This window comes from Helicoverpa armigera, chromosome 15, assembly GCF_030705265.1.
Source record: "Helicoverpa armigera isolate CAAS_96S chromosome 15, ASM3070526v1, whole genome shotgun sequence".
NCBI classification, from domain to species: Eukaryota; Metazoa; Arthropoda; class Insecta; order Lepidoptera; family Noctuidae; genus Helicoverpa; species Helicoverpa armigera.
In genome coordinates this window covers 2,123,197-2,139,397 of record NC_087134.1, presented here as the reverse complement: position 1 = coordinate 2,139,397, position 16,201 = coordinate 2,123,197, and the positions used below count along the sequence as shown (strand labels likewise).

At 34.7% G+C, this 16,201-nt stretch overlaps 1 protein-coding gene across 2 annotated transcripts in view; it reads right to left on the bottom strand.

The window, feature by feature from the left end:
- LOC110373961 (hemicentin-2) overlaps window positions 1-16,201 on the bottom strand; it is a 274,475-nt gene that overhangs the window by 16,290 nt on the left and 241,984 nt on the right. For both annotated transcript variants that reach the window (XM_049844850.2, XM_021331462.3), the window contains 3 exons: window positions 8,328-8,421; window positions 7,021-7,172; window positions 5,650-5,730 (listed from right to left, as the gene is read on the bottom strand). In XM_049844850.2, the coding sequence (XP_049700807.1) occupies window positions 5,650-5,730; window positions 7,021-7,172; window positions 8,328-8,421 (327 nt within the window). The remainder of the gene's footprint in view (window positions 1-5,649; window positions 5,731-7,020; window positions 7,173-8,327; window positions 8,422-16,201) is intronic.

Genomic DNA, 16,201 nt, shown 5'->3' with positions numbered 1-16,201 from the left:
AACCTTCAACAAAATTAGTTCTATTAATTTAACTGTATAATTACAACCCGCATACACTACCAACCAACATTTTGTGAAGCCAGTCTGAAAGCAAGCAAGTCTGAAATGCTTTTGAGCTCACACAACCTATTAACCTGTGTTGATTCCACCAAATTGTACTCAGAACCAGCCGTTACTGGTTTACCAATCATTTTCAGTTCAACAAGGAAATTATTCGTACTAAAGGGAGGATTAGACGAACTAAGCTCTTTACGCGTCCATGTTTGTGAAGCTGTGTTTGGGCGTAGTAACGTACGAAACAAAATACTATTTGAAGTTATAACGTTGTAAAACCCAATATCTAAGAGCATATAGAAAACAGGAACCGCTATAAGCACTTTCTACGCGAAAAAGTCTGACAATACTGGCGTGAAAGGCGACGCAATGCAACATGGATTTTGGATTACATCAGTACAAGCATAAACTTGATGCACACACGAACAAACGAATACGAGTATAGCGGCGTATCCAGTTGGTTAAATTATCTAAGCCCTTACACAAAATTCGCGATATTATAACCGTCTAGTCTGATCTTTATGCTGTGTTCAAACATGACATCGGCAAATTCGTGGGCCCGAGCATAGCCTACTTATGTAAGGTATATGCCTAGACCGTGATCCAATCGGCTGACACGGCTCAAATAGAAAACGACGCGTCAATGACGAGGAAGGCCGAATAGTGCCGAATTTAGCCGAAACAAGCATTTGGCCGTAATGTGTAATACGATATTTTTTTGTATAAAATGAGTTTTTATGCCGACGTCGATATGAAAAGTGTGTCAGGCTTTTCCGACACAATTTTCACAAAGTTGTTTTTGTATGTTGTTACGTACTTGGGAAATGGTGTAGATAAATATAATGTAATGTCATCGATGTTAAACCTGCTTTAGTTGTAATATGAGAGATATGATAACAGCCACTTGTTTATTCAAGTTTTTAGTGTGATCTAGTTGTAATAGCAGAATTAGCTTGCCTTGTGTCTCCTGTATACCATTTTTGAGTTGAGTAGGTACTGAATAGAACTGCATCCAAACTATATTTTTATAAGGCATTTTTCTGCCTGTTTTAGCTCTAGATTTTTTTTTGTTAAAATGCTTTTGAGATAAATGAAGAGCATGATATACAAAGGTATACTAGGTATATAGTAAAGTGTACGGCAATTTTTGATAATCTTTTGTTTTTTAGGTATTAAAATGAGATAAAATAAAAATGATGTTACCACTTAAAGCTGTCAGTTTAATTTATGTCGGCTTTTGAGCTTAATTTGTGTATACGGTTTCATGAAGCGGAAAATACAATGCCATATGATATTCTGTTGTTAAAATATTCCGCAAAAGAATTCACGTTAAATTGTAATTTTAAGTTAACATCTCAAATTGCAGTTCAATGTTGTGTTTTAGCTTGTTTTTACCTGTTATCCTTTTTATCGTCCCACTGCTGGGCACAGGCCTCCTCTCACATGGAGAAGGATTGAGCGTTAATCACCACGCTTGCTCAATGCGGGTTGGTGATTTCAGACTTTATAGTCCAAGGTTTCCTCAAGATGAATTGATGATTGTTTTTGCCATTTAAACTAAATTTATAAAGAGGACTTTGTTTATTTGTTTATCTATACCCTAAAGGCTACGAAACTATGGAAGTTTCAGAGGCTTCAGGGTACAAACAAATAAACACAAAAACCTTCCTCTTTCTATTATTAGTCTAGTTTTACAAATAATATTATTTGCTAACTTAGAACAAACTTAGCGTTACAAGTTAAGTAGTCACGCGAAATGTTGGCTGCCGACGTTCCCACGCTCTCGACGAAACTAAACGTGTTTTAGTTCACAGTGTTATTATTCAGAAATTATAATAGCGGCCACAATATTGCTGTAACTAAACGTAGCGTTTTGTTACTTTCTTTACCTATTTGTGTAAGTGAGGAAGTTGTACTTAGTTTTATATAGTGTTTATTGTATGTTTTTTTTTATGTGAATAATATTTTAATATTAATTGTGTTTTTTCAAATAATTCAGTATAACTGTAATCACTAGTTTTGTTGTTTTGCTTATTATCTACTAACCTAACCTAACACTGAAGATTATTTTCAAATCGGAGTAATAATTCCTGAGATGGACCAATTTAAGCAAGCAAACCTCTTCAGCTTTATATAATGAAAGTATAGATTTGACTGACTGTGCTATGATAAGGTAAGTTTATAGCATATCCATAGATAAATGACACACAGACGTTTAAAGCATCGTACCAGCCTAACCAAGGGGTATTGGGTTGCCCGGGTACTGGGTTGAGGGGGTCAGATAGGGCAGTCGCTCCTTGTAAAGCACTGGTACTCAGCTACATCCGGTTAGACTGGAAGCCGACCCCAACATAGTTGGGAAAAAGGCTTGGAGGATGATGAGGATGATGACGTGTAAAGCATTGTTTTCGCATAAGTAACTACCCAACCAACATTTTGCTACATCACTCAAAAAACAGCTCACATATTCCTACAAAGTCACACGCTACAGACACAGAAATAAACAAACAAACTTTGTAGTCAAATAAAACCTATTCAAAACTTCCCATGCAGATGCACTGCGCATGTTTTGTGCGACACGGAACGTTCTCAATTACATCAAAAATTCATTCTGCACATTTGTCACTGCGATAAGAATCACTCATACAGCTTGACACGGATTTGGCTGAGGGCAAGTGCTATAGACTTTTGTGATTTTAGATAGGGCAAGTGTGATTGTGAGGTTTTTGTTTGTAAATATATGTGTGTATGTGGTGTTCATATAATGCTGCTTAGTGTTGAAAGGATAAATGAGAGAAAAGTATTTTTCTTTTCAAAAATTGGATATAATAAGATTTTTTATTTGATGAATCTACTTATGTTAAATAAGACAATAGATTCCTACGTTTTTTTATATTAAGGTCTTTTATGCTCTACAAACTCTTGCTTATATGTACCTGTTTATGTTAGTTAGATATTTTGAAGTAAAAAATTAAATAAAATAAAATTCTAAGAAGCATTAGTTCCTTTAAATTTTAAGAAAATTACTGCACAAAGCGACATCTTCCCCTTCCTATATCTATGGCAATAGCAAGCTCATTCTCATTTATGCCATGTCGAGAGAATTGCATCTGCTTTTATTACTGCCGTTAAGTCTAGCGACATACATATATCTTGTGCGAACGTTTGTCGTGTCAGACGGGTTAGACCGGGTCAGACTGCGAGTTGGTATTTATTGGCCGACTGTTCTGACCACGGTGGTGAGTTATCTGTCATTGTAAATAAGAGCAATGCGTCACAATAATCGTCAATGGCTACCCATCTTTCCTTTCAAGCTTCTGCGGATTTTATACGAGTTAATAGGACAGTATAAACTTCAGGATTTTTGAAAAGTTTTTTACGATGTTTTTCAGTCGTGGATAAACATGTTTTGTCCAAATTTTACTGTTTTCTCGCTGCATCACAATGGTGTTTGAGTCATTTGTTTTTCTTTTGTTGATGAACTCAGGCACCTTCTGGAAAAATATAAACTTTAGATAGCAAGAAGTTGTCACTGGTCATAAAATGAAACGTCAAACGTTTCAGACCAACTCATAATGGAATCTAGCTCCAACACCCAAATTCAACGTCTGATGCAAATCCCCCATCACAGTAGAAACTAAACGTTATTCTAAAATAATTACACATGCTCCAGGTCCCAAATTTCAATGATGGCCGAATTATCCGTAATTCCTACACATTCGCGCTAAATTCGACCACAGCGGTCGCAGGATCACATATTCGTTAGCATTCTAGGGCGTTAATTTTGCGGCGGACCAATTTACGAACAATTTAGAGTGCATTGACAATAAAGCGGCCACGCTACTGCATTGTGATATGGACCGTATTATGCTGTAAATAGAATTTATATTAAACTAAGCGGTGTGAGTGCCACTCAACCTATATGATAATCTCGTGACTAAGTAACAGCCGCGCAGATCAATGGGTCCCGGTTTAAGCTGCGTTTCCATATACTATCTATGATGATGGCTATTTTCTGGGAATATCTATCCATTGTTATATGTAAAGCCATTATCCTGTCTCGGATAGCTATTAACTTTTAGCTTGATCAATCTTTAGACTGTTTGGATTTACAATCAATCCCAAGAGAAGAGATATACCTAACAGTCTTTGGCAGTGGGTAGTCAGAAGCAAGTAAGTCTGAAAACCAGTCCTACCTAGGGTTATTAGGTTGCACAGTTATAAAACACTGGTATTTATCTGCATCTAGCAAGACTGGGAGCCGACTCCAACATTGTTGAGAAAAAGCTAGCCAGATGATGATGATGATATTTATGTGAAAATCTTCTCTTTAATATTTGCACCATTTTTACTTAAATATTATATTTAGAAACCTTTACGTATTCTATAAACTAGTAACTCTTTCAGAACACTTCCTAAGACACATTTTCAAAGACCAACTACCTAAGTACTATCAGATTCACGCGGCAACTAACAACAAACATCCTATTATTCCATTTAAATGAACTTTTCTCGCACAAACTAGGAAGGCCTTGAAACACTGCATACGGGAAGTTTTCCTGTGTAAGTTTGTGAAACTTGCCCGTTGTTGGTAACTCGTGTGTTTGCGGCAGATAACATACAAGGATGTTTCTGGATGGGTGGGCTGTTGCCTTTTCAATGAAATGTAGGCTGGTTGTATGGTAGGCGTTTGCATATCTAAGTTTTTTTTTTGGTATCAGATCTCTGAAGGAAAATAAATATGATAACTTCGTGTTCTTGTCAGTTGAGTAATTTTTGTCAACAAAAAATATGCTTTTTAGTGTTTCTGTATTTTACAGCTGTGGTAAACTTAGACTGACCTACTTCGATGTCCGGGTTTGATATATTTTTTCAGTTTTTTGAGTTCAGAATGATATTTCGGTGTGCGAGTCTGATTCGCACATGACTGTTTTTTTGAAGTAGTGTACCTATACACAAATACTGTGACACATCTTTTTATTAAAAAACGGAGTGTTAAAAATAGTTTTTTTCAAGCATTATAACAAAAACTATTTACAAATAAGTCACAAACATTACAAAACTGCCTAATTTTAGTTCGTCTTCACTAATGAATGTTTACATTGTTTTGCTTTCAATTAGCCGTCGAGTATCCCGACAGTCCGTCACTTTGCATAATGTGCACACCCTGTATAATGAGCCTCAGTGCCGCGTCGCTAATTGGCTAATATTGGAACCGTGCGTCTGGCTAGACTTGCCGCAACTATGTTAGTCTTTCAGTCGAACTAGAAGCTGTCTGTTAGTGTTTTACACTCAAACTGAGTTAAATAGGACCTATGAATGTAAAGGTATTCTTTCATTTAAAATTTATTTTACGGATTTTCATCACACTTGTCAGTAATGAAGCTATTTTCTAGCCAGATTTTTTGTCAACTTGGGAATGTTAGGAAAAAGTCTTGGGCAATTTAGGCAGTTGTCCTGTAATAAAGTTACACCAGAAATAAGCGGATTAAAGATCATTAATAAGACCACGTATGAAGGGGCTCATAACGTAATCTTAGGCTGTAAAGAATAATCAGCTTTTGTTTTCTTCATTAGTAGTTGCTATGAACTCACCTGAAACCGTTCATCATTGGTGTATGTGAACTTCCCGGAGCTCAGGATGTGCCAATCCCTTTTCCTGATCCACGACACTTGCTGCAAAATAAAATTAAACATATCAAAAACACATATTTTTTTATACATAGTTAATATATTACAATCGACAGCAAATATGTATTTTGCAAAAACTTTCCTAAGAGGTTGAATACGTAATACAACTTTGAGTAGTCCTTATTTGTTGCGCAAACATTAAAGTTGCTAATAATTTTCAACTTGATCCAATTTTGATGCTTTTGAGTGTAAATATTGCTTACAATGAGACTGTAACTATGCCAAAATAATAACAATTAAGAATCCTCTTGAAAAACAAACTATGCCCCAAAAACATTGTTTAAAATAATTGCAAAACTAGACCAAAATTAATCTACTTTAATCAAAGAGTCTTAAAGTCAGACATAAGGTTTGTTTACATAAGAATTAACTGTAGAGTTTGCCAAGTAAAATCCCTTTAATTATCATTTATTTTCAAAGTTATTAAATTCGTTTATTATTAAAGGTGACAGACCTTCAGGTCAAAGTTGCTGGATATTAGACTAAGCATCAATGTCAAAGAGACTTAGCAAGTCCTAATCAGATTTATCACTGGCTATTGAGCACGTAAACTTTATCACTTTAGTGGTTGGACTTGTCCAAGGAGTTTCGACCTCTCGTCCGTTATGTAAGACCTCATTGGATAAAATTATTATCATCTGTGGTACGTTCTAATTTCAAAATTTTGGTTTAAAACCTTATTGCGTGTCTATTGTTATGTCATTTAGTTCTTTGGTGAGATTTTGTTCTTAATTTAAAATCGTTTTATTTTTAGTAAATGGCAGCTGTGTACAATACAGGCTGTTTTAAAAATTAGAGTAATTAGCGCTCCCAATTTAGAATTGAAAAAACAATAACATCAATTAAAAGTTTAGAATTCAACTGTAGAAAATGATTTGTTTATTTTTTCTTTGAAACGAAACGCGACAAAAAGGTGTTCTTTTTGTTGTTTGTTGCTATCTTCCGTTAATTTTAAATTGCCAGACATAATTAAATTGATATTTTCATCGATATTATTCGTGTTGTTCAAGATTGTAAGAAGTACATACTTATAATATTACGTCGAGTGCTAATCTCTACCGGCTATTTCCAATATTTTGTCTTTGTGTTAACTTGCTCTAGAGATTTAATTTTGACATTAGTCCCAAAGAAACTTGCTTACTAGAGACACAATCTTGACATTAACCCTATGCTAGCAATATCAAATTCCTACCTTTGGTAACCAAAATTACTATATTGGAAAATTGTTTTTTTTTTCTCAAATTATATTAGTTACATTGTTCAACGCATACTTACGCCTCTCTCACTCAAATGTCCCACCAAACAGTGCAGGTACGCCGTGCCTCCCAGCTGAGCAGTAATATTGCTGACCGTGTTGTTAGCCGTGACGTCAGCGGAGGGCTGCACGCCTGCGCGCCACCCGCGAGCTCTTGACGTGCCATGATGTCCTGGTACATGAGAGTGAGGGTTAACCATGAGTTTGAGTGTACCTAAGTTTAAGTAATTTAAATAGTTTTTTTTATATTTACATAGGTAGATTGAATAGGACTAAATCTATGTTTTTGTAAAAAGATGTAAACTGGGTGAAATGCACATGTTATAGTCAAATAGCGATTGCTTACTATAAGAGATACTGATAGGTATTATAATGTAAAGTTATTCAAATTGCATCTCCCGAATTTTGGACAATGCGAAATAATTTGCATCAAATCGTTAGTTTCATTTGAGATGCAAGACTTCCTTTAAAATAATTTTAGCAACAGAACGGTCAAATTTTTAGATGCATACAATTGTAGCAGACACTACCGTTGTCATAATTTAAAGTGATCCTTACAATAAATGAAACGTTAATAAAGGGATTATAATTATTATGTAGTAAATGACAATAAAATATATGACAAGATACAGCCATAAGTATTCCATGTAGTAAATGATAAAGCTATATCTGTCACGTGTCAAATTCTCAGCATTAATATTAAAATTATGATAATTAGAGTTCGGTTTCATCACAATCAGGGACCATTTATTATCTTATTAGTGATTCAGTAATTAATTCAATGAGCATTTATTATAATAAGGCCAGGTTTGGTGGCGATTATTGGCAAGTATCTACTTATCTCCGGAAAACAGTGAAGCTTAATTGGCTTGCCGGAATAATGGCGGCCGTAAATTTTATGTCCTGGCTTTTTTATTTGTGACACTTTAGGAGATTTTTGTTGGTAAGCATTTAGCAGAGTTCCGTGAGCATCTATTTTTTTTGTATGATAGGTGGCAAGAGCGCAGACGGGTCACTTGGTGATAATTTCTCAACTCTACCAGCTTGCCTCTGACGTGGAATTGTAACAACAACTGCTACTAAGTAGCATTCTGGGAAGCCCGGTTTTGCAGCCTTCCCAGGCACGGGGGTATAACACCACCAACTCCGGGTTGTTTTGTGAAAATTTCTAAAAACCCACAAAGCTATTTCGGCCGGTCCCGGGAATCGAACTCGACACCCCGTGTACAGCAGTCACAAGCGACAACAAGACTAACGAGGCAGTCAAATACAGAAGCGAGGCAGCCGGAATATAATGGAGAGGAAGATAGAGAGAGAGAGAACTCACGTATGTCTCCTGTGGATGATGTGAAGAGAGGCAGCATGCAGAATATGGCCGCCGCAAGCTGTATGCCCATGCCGCCAGTCAGTCGCCATCTCATCTGAAACAATCATAATACTGCATTTTAGAATCACTCAATACTCTCAATTTTTAAGTTTCTGAATCCAAACGAAATTCTATTACAAAGACTCAATTGTCCTATCCATTCTTTAACCAGGGTGTATCCCACGAACTGCCAGAGTCACACAGTAAAAACAGTCAAACTATGTATTTTTTGGAAGTTTTGAGATCGATTCTAATAATGGCAAGCACGGCTCTCTGTTCCGACCAGTTTGTTTATAATTATTAAAAGTTTCTAATTGAAGAAACTTCGTAAAATTGACAGACAAATTCTTCCACCATACCCACAGACATGTAATATGTGATAACTACTTAGGACTTCATGAGTTGTAGAGAGTTATTACCAATTCCTAGAAACTAACAGAATATGATCGCGACACTGATCCCGGCTGATAGAGAATGTCTAGTTAGAGAGAATATCTGTGTTTACTCTGAGTTTATAGTTCAACGAGGGCTTCAGCGCCAATCAATACCTATGATGCTGTGTAGGCGGGGAGATGGTGATTGTTTGTTATGTCTTATAAAGTTATAACTAAGTTTATAAAAATACTCGTACTTATGAATTATAAATGAGAAAGTGAGTTTGTTTGTTTGTAACGCTTTCATGAAAACTGATGAACCAATTTTCATGAAATGTGGTTGACACACAGACTACTGAGACTAGACGGTACTAGATGGGAGTACTTTTGCTCTGGTTCCAGGATTTATTTCTGTGAGGAAGCAGATGAAGTTGCAAACTTCTTGTAGTTTTAAAGTAAGTTATATACATACATATGTACAGTAAGTTTAAAGGTGCATTTAGTTACGCTTTTATATCGGAAAGTTTAGGTCTGCTGCGACTGAATAGGTGTACTCGGAAGCAACGGTCGAATATTATGTGTATTTTTGTAACACCCAAAAATATTGCAGCTCTCAGACTATAACTGTAGGAAAGCAACAGTATCCCCAAGGCGATATCTTTAACTAACTCCAAAATCAGTTTCCGCCCCATTTCTCGTTCCCAATCAGTTGCGAAGGACACTGTTGTACATACTGCCTATATTGTTATATATCAATGCTAAATAATATAGCATTGTTATATCTGTGTAAAGAAAACATTCGAGTATCAGTCTTGAATAAAAAAATTGAGGTGAAAAATTATATAAAATGTTTGTAAAACACGTCGGTTTTCGAAGTTTCAGAGAGATTTTCAGCGATGACTCACAAACACTTTTTTTTTGTCTTAGAAATCAAACAAATACGAATCAAAACTATCTTAAAGTGCAAATCTATCTATGTAAGGTCACTTATCCTCTGCATTGCCATATCTATGTAGCTTAAAGCCTTTCAATGTATTCGCCTTTTCTCATAAAATATACAAAAAATCAAACAAAAAGGAATAAAAATCCTAAAAATTTAAAATTCACATCACGATTCTAGTAACCAGATGTAAAAAGATTTCAGAGCTAAGAAAAAACAGACTGCTCCTGATTGAAGTACTAGTGATTATGTCCTGCCCCAGAATAATCCCCTTATCCAAACCAATTTACATTCGGATTGATTCGCACTTTGCTCGAAAAATTGCTCGTCTCTAAGGTCTTTGGATCACGGAATAAAAATTTACAGAAGTTTCGTGGAGAGCTGTAAAATGGTGGATAAAATATAATGGACATGGGAGAAAACATTTTTTTTATATAATGCTTTTATTGCTAAGATATTGGTTATAAGTACTTTTCATATACATACTACATACATAGGTAGTCAACAGTTACCTTAATATTTTTTGATGAAAAAAGATCATCATTTCTCCCATATTTCTTATGGAAGCAACAAAACAACTCATCACACCCTAAGCCACTAGTTCGACAAATCTGTGTGGAAACTATCGATAGTTTTCAATCAATTAAATACCTTTACACGTTACATTTAGTTGATGAAATAGATTGTTCACAATAAGCACTCGTTAATTGATAACTAATATTATTGTCTTTACGAACTAAATTAACACAAGCACCAGTATAAGAACACTTCTTACAAAGTGGTATTTCTTCCTCAACATTCAAAATTTACCACCTAATCAAATTGAAACACACCTCAAGTGTGACCAGTAAAAAAAATACCGCACCCCACCTGTTTCCATTACTCACACCAGCAAACTCAATCAAAACATCGATCAATTTCGTAATTTACTCGAATCATATAAAATCGGGATTCGTATCAAGGTAAATACCTACCGATTCTATCGATATCTTCACAGTTATATATGACATATGTCACTTCCTTATTGGCAGTTATTAGGGGCGAACCTTCTTTACGATTTTTTTTATTTCGTATCTTAAGAAAGGGATTCTTGACAAAGAGAGATAGGATTTGTCAAGTTATCCGAACATTTGATTGATTAAGTGCCGAAGTGTTTTGAGGGATCCCGTTCCTTTGTTACTAAGAATTCTTTAGCATTCCATGACTTTAGGACACGGCAATGACAAATTGGTTTTACACGGATTGACGGGATTTCATAATCTTTTTTTAGATTTCTTTGGGCCAATGATAGTGAGAAAAATTGGATCAAATTCAATTTGATACAAAAATCTGGTCATGCTGACCGTATTACCTACATTAGTATTTTTTGTGTGAAATATTATGTTAACGATAGGGCCTGACAGCTAAATAGGTAATCTAGAATATCTTTCGAGGTTCTAGGGTGCTTAGATCCTTTTATATTTCGCGAAATTTTCATAACAAAGGTATTGAAAGTGTAGTTGATCTCATTCGTTTTTGTTGCTTAAAAAGTTATTTTACTTATGATATAAACGTGACTATGCTACTCACATCTACTATTCATCCATATTATATAGCACTTTATACATTGACTTTACAACGTACAACGAGAAAATAAATTATATTAAGAGGAGTCTTACCTGATTACATACTCATTTATCAGCATAAAGTTGGAAACGCCACGCAAGTTGGAAATACCATTAATACTTACGTATTAATGGAAAACAGCCATATAAGAGGCTATACAGTGTATAAAATCATTCATGAGGCTTTATAAAAATGTGTAGGTACGTATAATAAGAAGAACCCATGGCAAACAATACCTATATTAAAATACACTACAATATGTGTTCGTAATCGATAGTTAAATAAACAGAAACTTATTTTGAATACAAATTTACTGAATATAATTTATAAATATTGATGGAAAGCATCGCAGGCGGGGACCAACAGAGGCTTATTTATAGTCATTTCGGTTGTGCACCATTTAGCAGAATTTTCGTTGGTGGCGGTCAAGGTGGTCCCCGCCTGCGATGCTTTCCATCAATATTTATAAATTATATTCAGTAAATTTGTATTCAAAATAAGTTTCTGTTTATTTAACTATCGATTACGAACACATATTGTAGTGTATTTTAATATAGGTATTGTTTAAACGGTATTACATAATTAGTTTTTAGCATTTGATTGATCAATATTATTGTGGGGCTTGTTTTACTCTTTTTTTAGTGTGCAGTCGGGTATTTTGTTTTTTTAATAATAATTCTTTTATTTATAACTTTTTAGCTGTTTTTATTTAACGAAAATGTTGTAGATGTAGAAGACTATGTACCTTACTTTACCTTACTTTACCTTATGCGTGTGCCCGCATTCGGGCTGTATACTCGAGCATATCCCCCTCCGCACCGCGCCGCGCGCCGCATGCCACGCCACGCCCTATCTTTTTGCTTGCTAACGCATGAGTTGCTTTGCGTTGACGCAGAATTAACATGTTCCCGTGGGAATTTTGAGAAAAAACGTATCCTATATTAATTACTCCCGTGATTGAAATGAATCTAATGATACCGCATACATATGTTTTTAAAGGGAAATTTAGAAAAAATATCCCGTGGGACTTTTAGGATAAAATGTATCCTATGACACTCCCGTAATCAAGACAAATCTAACGATACCTCATACATCAAAATCCATCAAGCCGTTTAGGCTACAGGAGGTCACAAAGGAACAGACATACATACATACTTACATACACTCGAAAAAACATGACCCTCCTTCTTTGGCAGTCGGGTAATAAACTTTTTAAACATATTGAATTCCTTGCAAGTTTAAACTGACAGAACGAGTGTTGTCCACATAACACGAATGTTCGAGAGGGTACAAACCTCAACTTTGATGAGTTCGACGCCAATTTCTGTCAAAGAATCGAAGAATATATGTTTTATTTTGCATCAAAACTTTTCTGTTGCAGTGGTTCAGATTGAGAAGTTATTTTTGCCTTTTTTATTGGTGTTGTTGTATAAGTTATTTAAAATAGATGTATCACAGATACTGCCTCGTTAATCTAGTATCATGGAGCTACTATTGAGAACTGGATCTCGGGTTCAATTCCTGGGTTGGGCCAAAAGCTGTAGGTTTCAAAAAAACTTTCGAAAAGCATCACGAGTTTTAAAAATTGGCGATTGATATACCCGAAAAGTCTCATCGAGCTATGAGAGTAAAGGAACAGAGAGTGCACCTGTGTCTGCACTTGTGGCTGACAATCGGTCAAACAGATGAATCATAGAAAAATACTTATACGCAAATATCGACCTTATTGTATCTGAAAGCTGATGAAAATTAAGCGTATATTTCTTGAGAAACAAATTATTTGATAGTATACCAGTGTATTCATAACCAAAATACCTAAATACCAAAATACGTCATTGTTGTAACCACGAATCTTAAGCAAACGTGTTGTGTGTTCATTAAAATACATTGTGACAAGATATTAACCATTGTGTGTTGTTTATTTAGAGAATAAATACTGGTTATTACTAGATATGCTGTGTCCTTTGGGGTTGCTAACAATGTGGGTAGAAATACACGAATTAATGTGTATTATTTAGTGTTAGTTTCAAGGTATTATTAAGAGGTTTTTGTAGTATACTTGTGGGTCTTTTAAGTTATTTCGTAAGATTCTGTAAGGAAGGAATTTTGGAAAGAAGAGAGAGAAGCGAGACATTATAATATGAAAGGTTTTAAAATAAAAACTAGTTTGTGTTCCATTTTAAATATATTACATAATCGTGCCTGAAGTGTTTTGCTGGAATTGTTCTTAATTTTTTTTTCTTTACATGAAGTTTCCCAAGCATTTTTTTTTGAAAACAAAAACAGCAAAACTTTACTAGTATTACAAAGAGATAGCAGAGGAGAAGATATGATATGAGATAGGGTTATTGCAGGAGTAATATCTTAACTTTTGTATTTTTTATGGCAATGGAAAATTATGTTATTCCTGAATGTCGTAGTCTGTATAATTATCTGGGTACATAAGGAAAGTAGATGTCTCGACTCGTGAGTAAAACTACGGGAATCAGTTTTTAATGAGAAGAACTATGAATATTTTAGCTAAGTATACTTTTCACTTTTCCTTTATTACACCAAAAACGATAAACGTTGCGATTTTACTGATAAGTATAAAGTTTTTTGTGAAAACCCAACTCGCGCTTAACACAGTTTTAAAATAGTGTTGTCGTTGCCGACAGAGCTAGCCGAAAGCCGAATCTACCCGCAATCCAACAATCAACAGAGTTAAATATTTGTTACTTGTCCAATCGCTATTTGTTAAACTGTTGTACTAACTTTTAACTAGTTTCGTTGTTTGCATTGAACCCGACGAGTTCAGTTAACTTTTTACTTTTAAATGCTTTATTATTATTTGGGTTTTGATGTTACTGAACTGACAATTTGCTTTTCATTTTAAAGTTTTGGTATTCGCGTTGAAGTTAGTGATGCCTGTAAATGTTTGGTAGTTTGGATAATAAAAGTAATAAAACTATAGAGCGAACATTTAGGTTCTGAACTAACAAACTGTTTATTTATGTTTTTTTGTTACCAGGAGCCATCCAATTGAATAACGTCAAAAAAGACAGCTGGCTTATATTTCATTTGAAATTTAAAACAAATAACAATAACTCTTAACTATCAAATAACCAAAAAGGCAACATTTCTAACACTTCTGTATCATTGTTCCTTGCTATCAAAACCTTCTCAAACACAGAAGCTCACATTTATAACTCACCTCCCCAATTCCTTGCAATTACACCAAAACAATTCAATAGAGGACCATTAATAAAACTTATTATAAGGCAACGGCAATAAAAATAAATCTTCTTTAATACCAGACGTATAAAATAGAAAAGCATTGAAATAAATTACAGGTTTTCAGCCGGCCGTACCTCCGTAATATTTATTAACTGAAAACGGCCTATGATTGTGGTAATCGGCCGCTGAAATTTCGCTCGGTTAGTAAAACCAAGCATTGATTTATTCATCGAAGTTTTTAAGTTCAATATTTTATGTTTTGTTTGTATGAAGTGATTTGTTGGTTTTGTAGTCGATAACGCTAGTGCTGATAAGGTTCGGTAGTTTTGGGATTATTTATGTTGATTATATTTGTTTTTCTGTTTGTTTTTTTCATCTTTTTCAAATATACAAAATAACTTTCCGGTTTCGAGATTCCATTTTCCTTAACTTTTTTTTATCTCAACATAAACGCTACTTTCCTCAAACCCAGACATAAGATAGGTAATAAAAAATCTAATATCAAATAACCACCGCATTCCTACATCAGCATATGAAATGAAATACACTACAGACAAGTCAATAATGAACAGTAGAAACGTCAAGTAAAAGAAGCTGAAAAAACCAGTATAGCTTGAACCCACCATTCTTTAAACGACCACATTTGAGAGATCAGACATGCTTGGACGGGAAATCGCGAACGAAAACCTACCTAATATATCTACCTCAAAAGAGAACTCTGTCATCAAAATTGAATCCCGAACGGTCCAATACGAAAATCAAAATGGCTACCAATTGAATTTCAGCACTTTCGACAAGTTCTACCGCACAAAGGTACTTCTAGTGTAAGTCGTTGGCTCCAGTTTTAATAGATTCTAGTTTACAAAGCCTCTTGATTATTTAGTTGAGCTATGAGTCAAGGGTAATAGGAATTTGAAGTAGGTTTATATTACAAATTCTGTTTAAGTGTGTAGAAGCAGGTATGAAGGGCTATTTGCAAATAAATGGGTTATTTCATTTTTTACTTCATATATTTTCATACGTTCAAAAATGTGGGGTATCTCCGTTTCCAAGATACGAATCTATGTACCTCACTATCTACGTCATAAACAAACTCGCTTTCGCAGTTATAATACTATCAGTAGGATTATTAAGGGCACATTCCTACTTTACGCTTACCGGCGATTAAATCATATTGACGAGCTGTGGATTCCAAAAACCAATCTACCGTTGACTTGCGATTAGAGATTGGAAGACGTAGTTTATACGAAGCTAATGTCAAAATTAAATCTCCATTTATAGATAGTTTATATATCAATCTACAATATTTCGAAAACAACGATTCTAAAACAAATGACTGTATCATAAATCAATATCATTAAAAAAAAAACAATAAACAATCTATTTGCATGTTATACCAATACGAAGGTACTTAATTCGCTATTAAGCGTGACCATTATTTAATTCTCGTAGCTGTCACGCCATTGGTCCATTAAAGGAAAGCTTGTGTGTCGAGCTAACATTCAATTTAGTCTTAATGCTGTAGAAATAGGTCGGGAAAACCGGTATTGTCTAATTATATTTGTTCTGTTTGTTACTGGGAAATTGAATAAAGGTTTAGAAGGTGTTTTCTTGGCTTTTCTTTTAATTTTTGTAATTTTTATGTCGATTTTTTTGGCACTTGCACAGGTTTCTCATAACTATTACAAAGTTAACCGCTC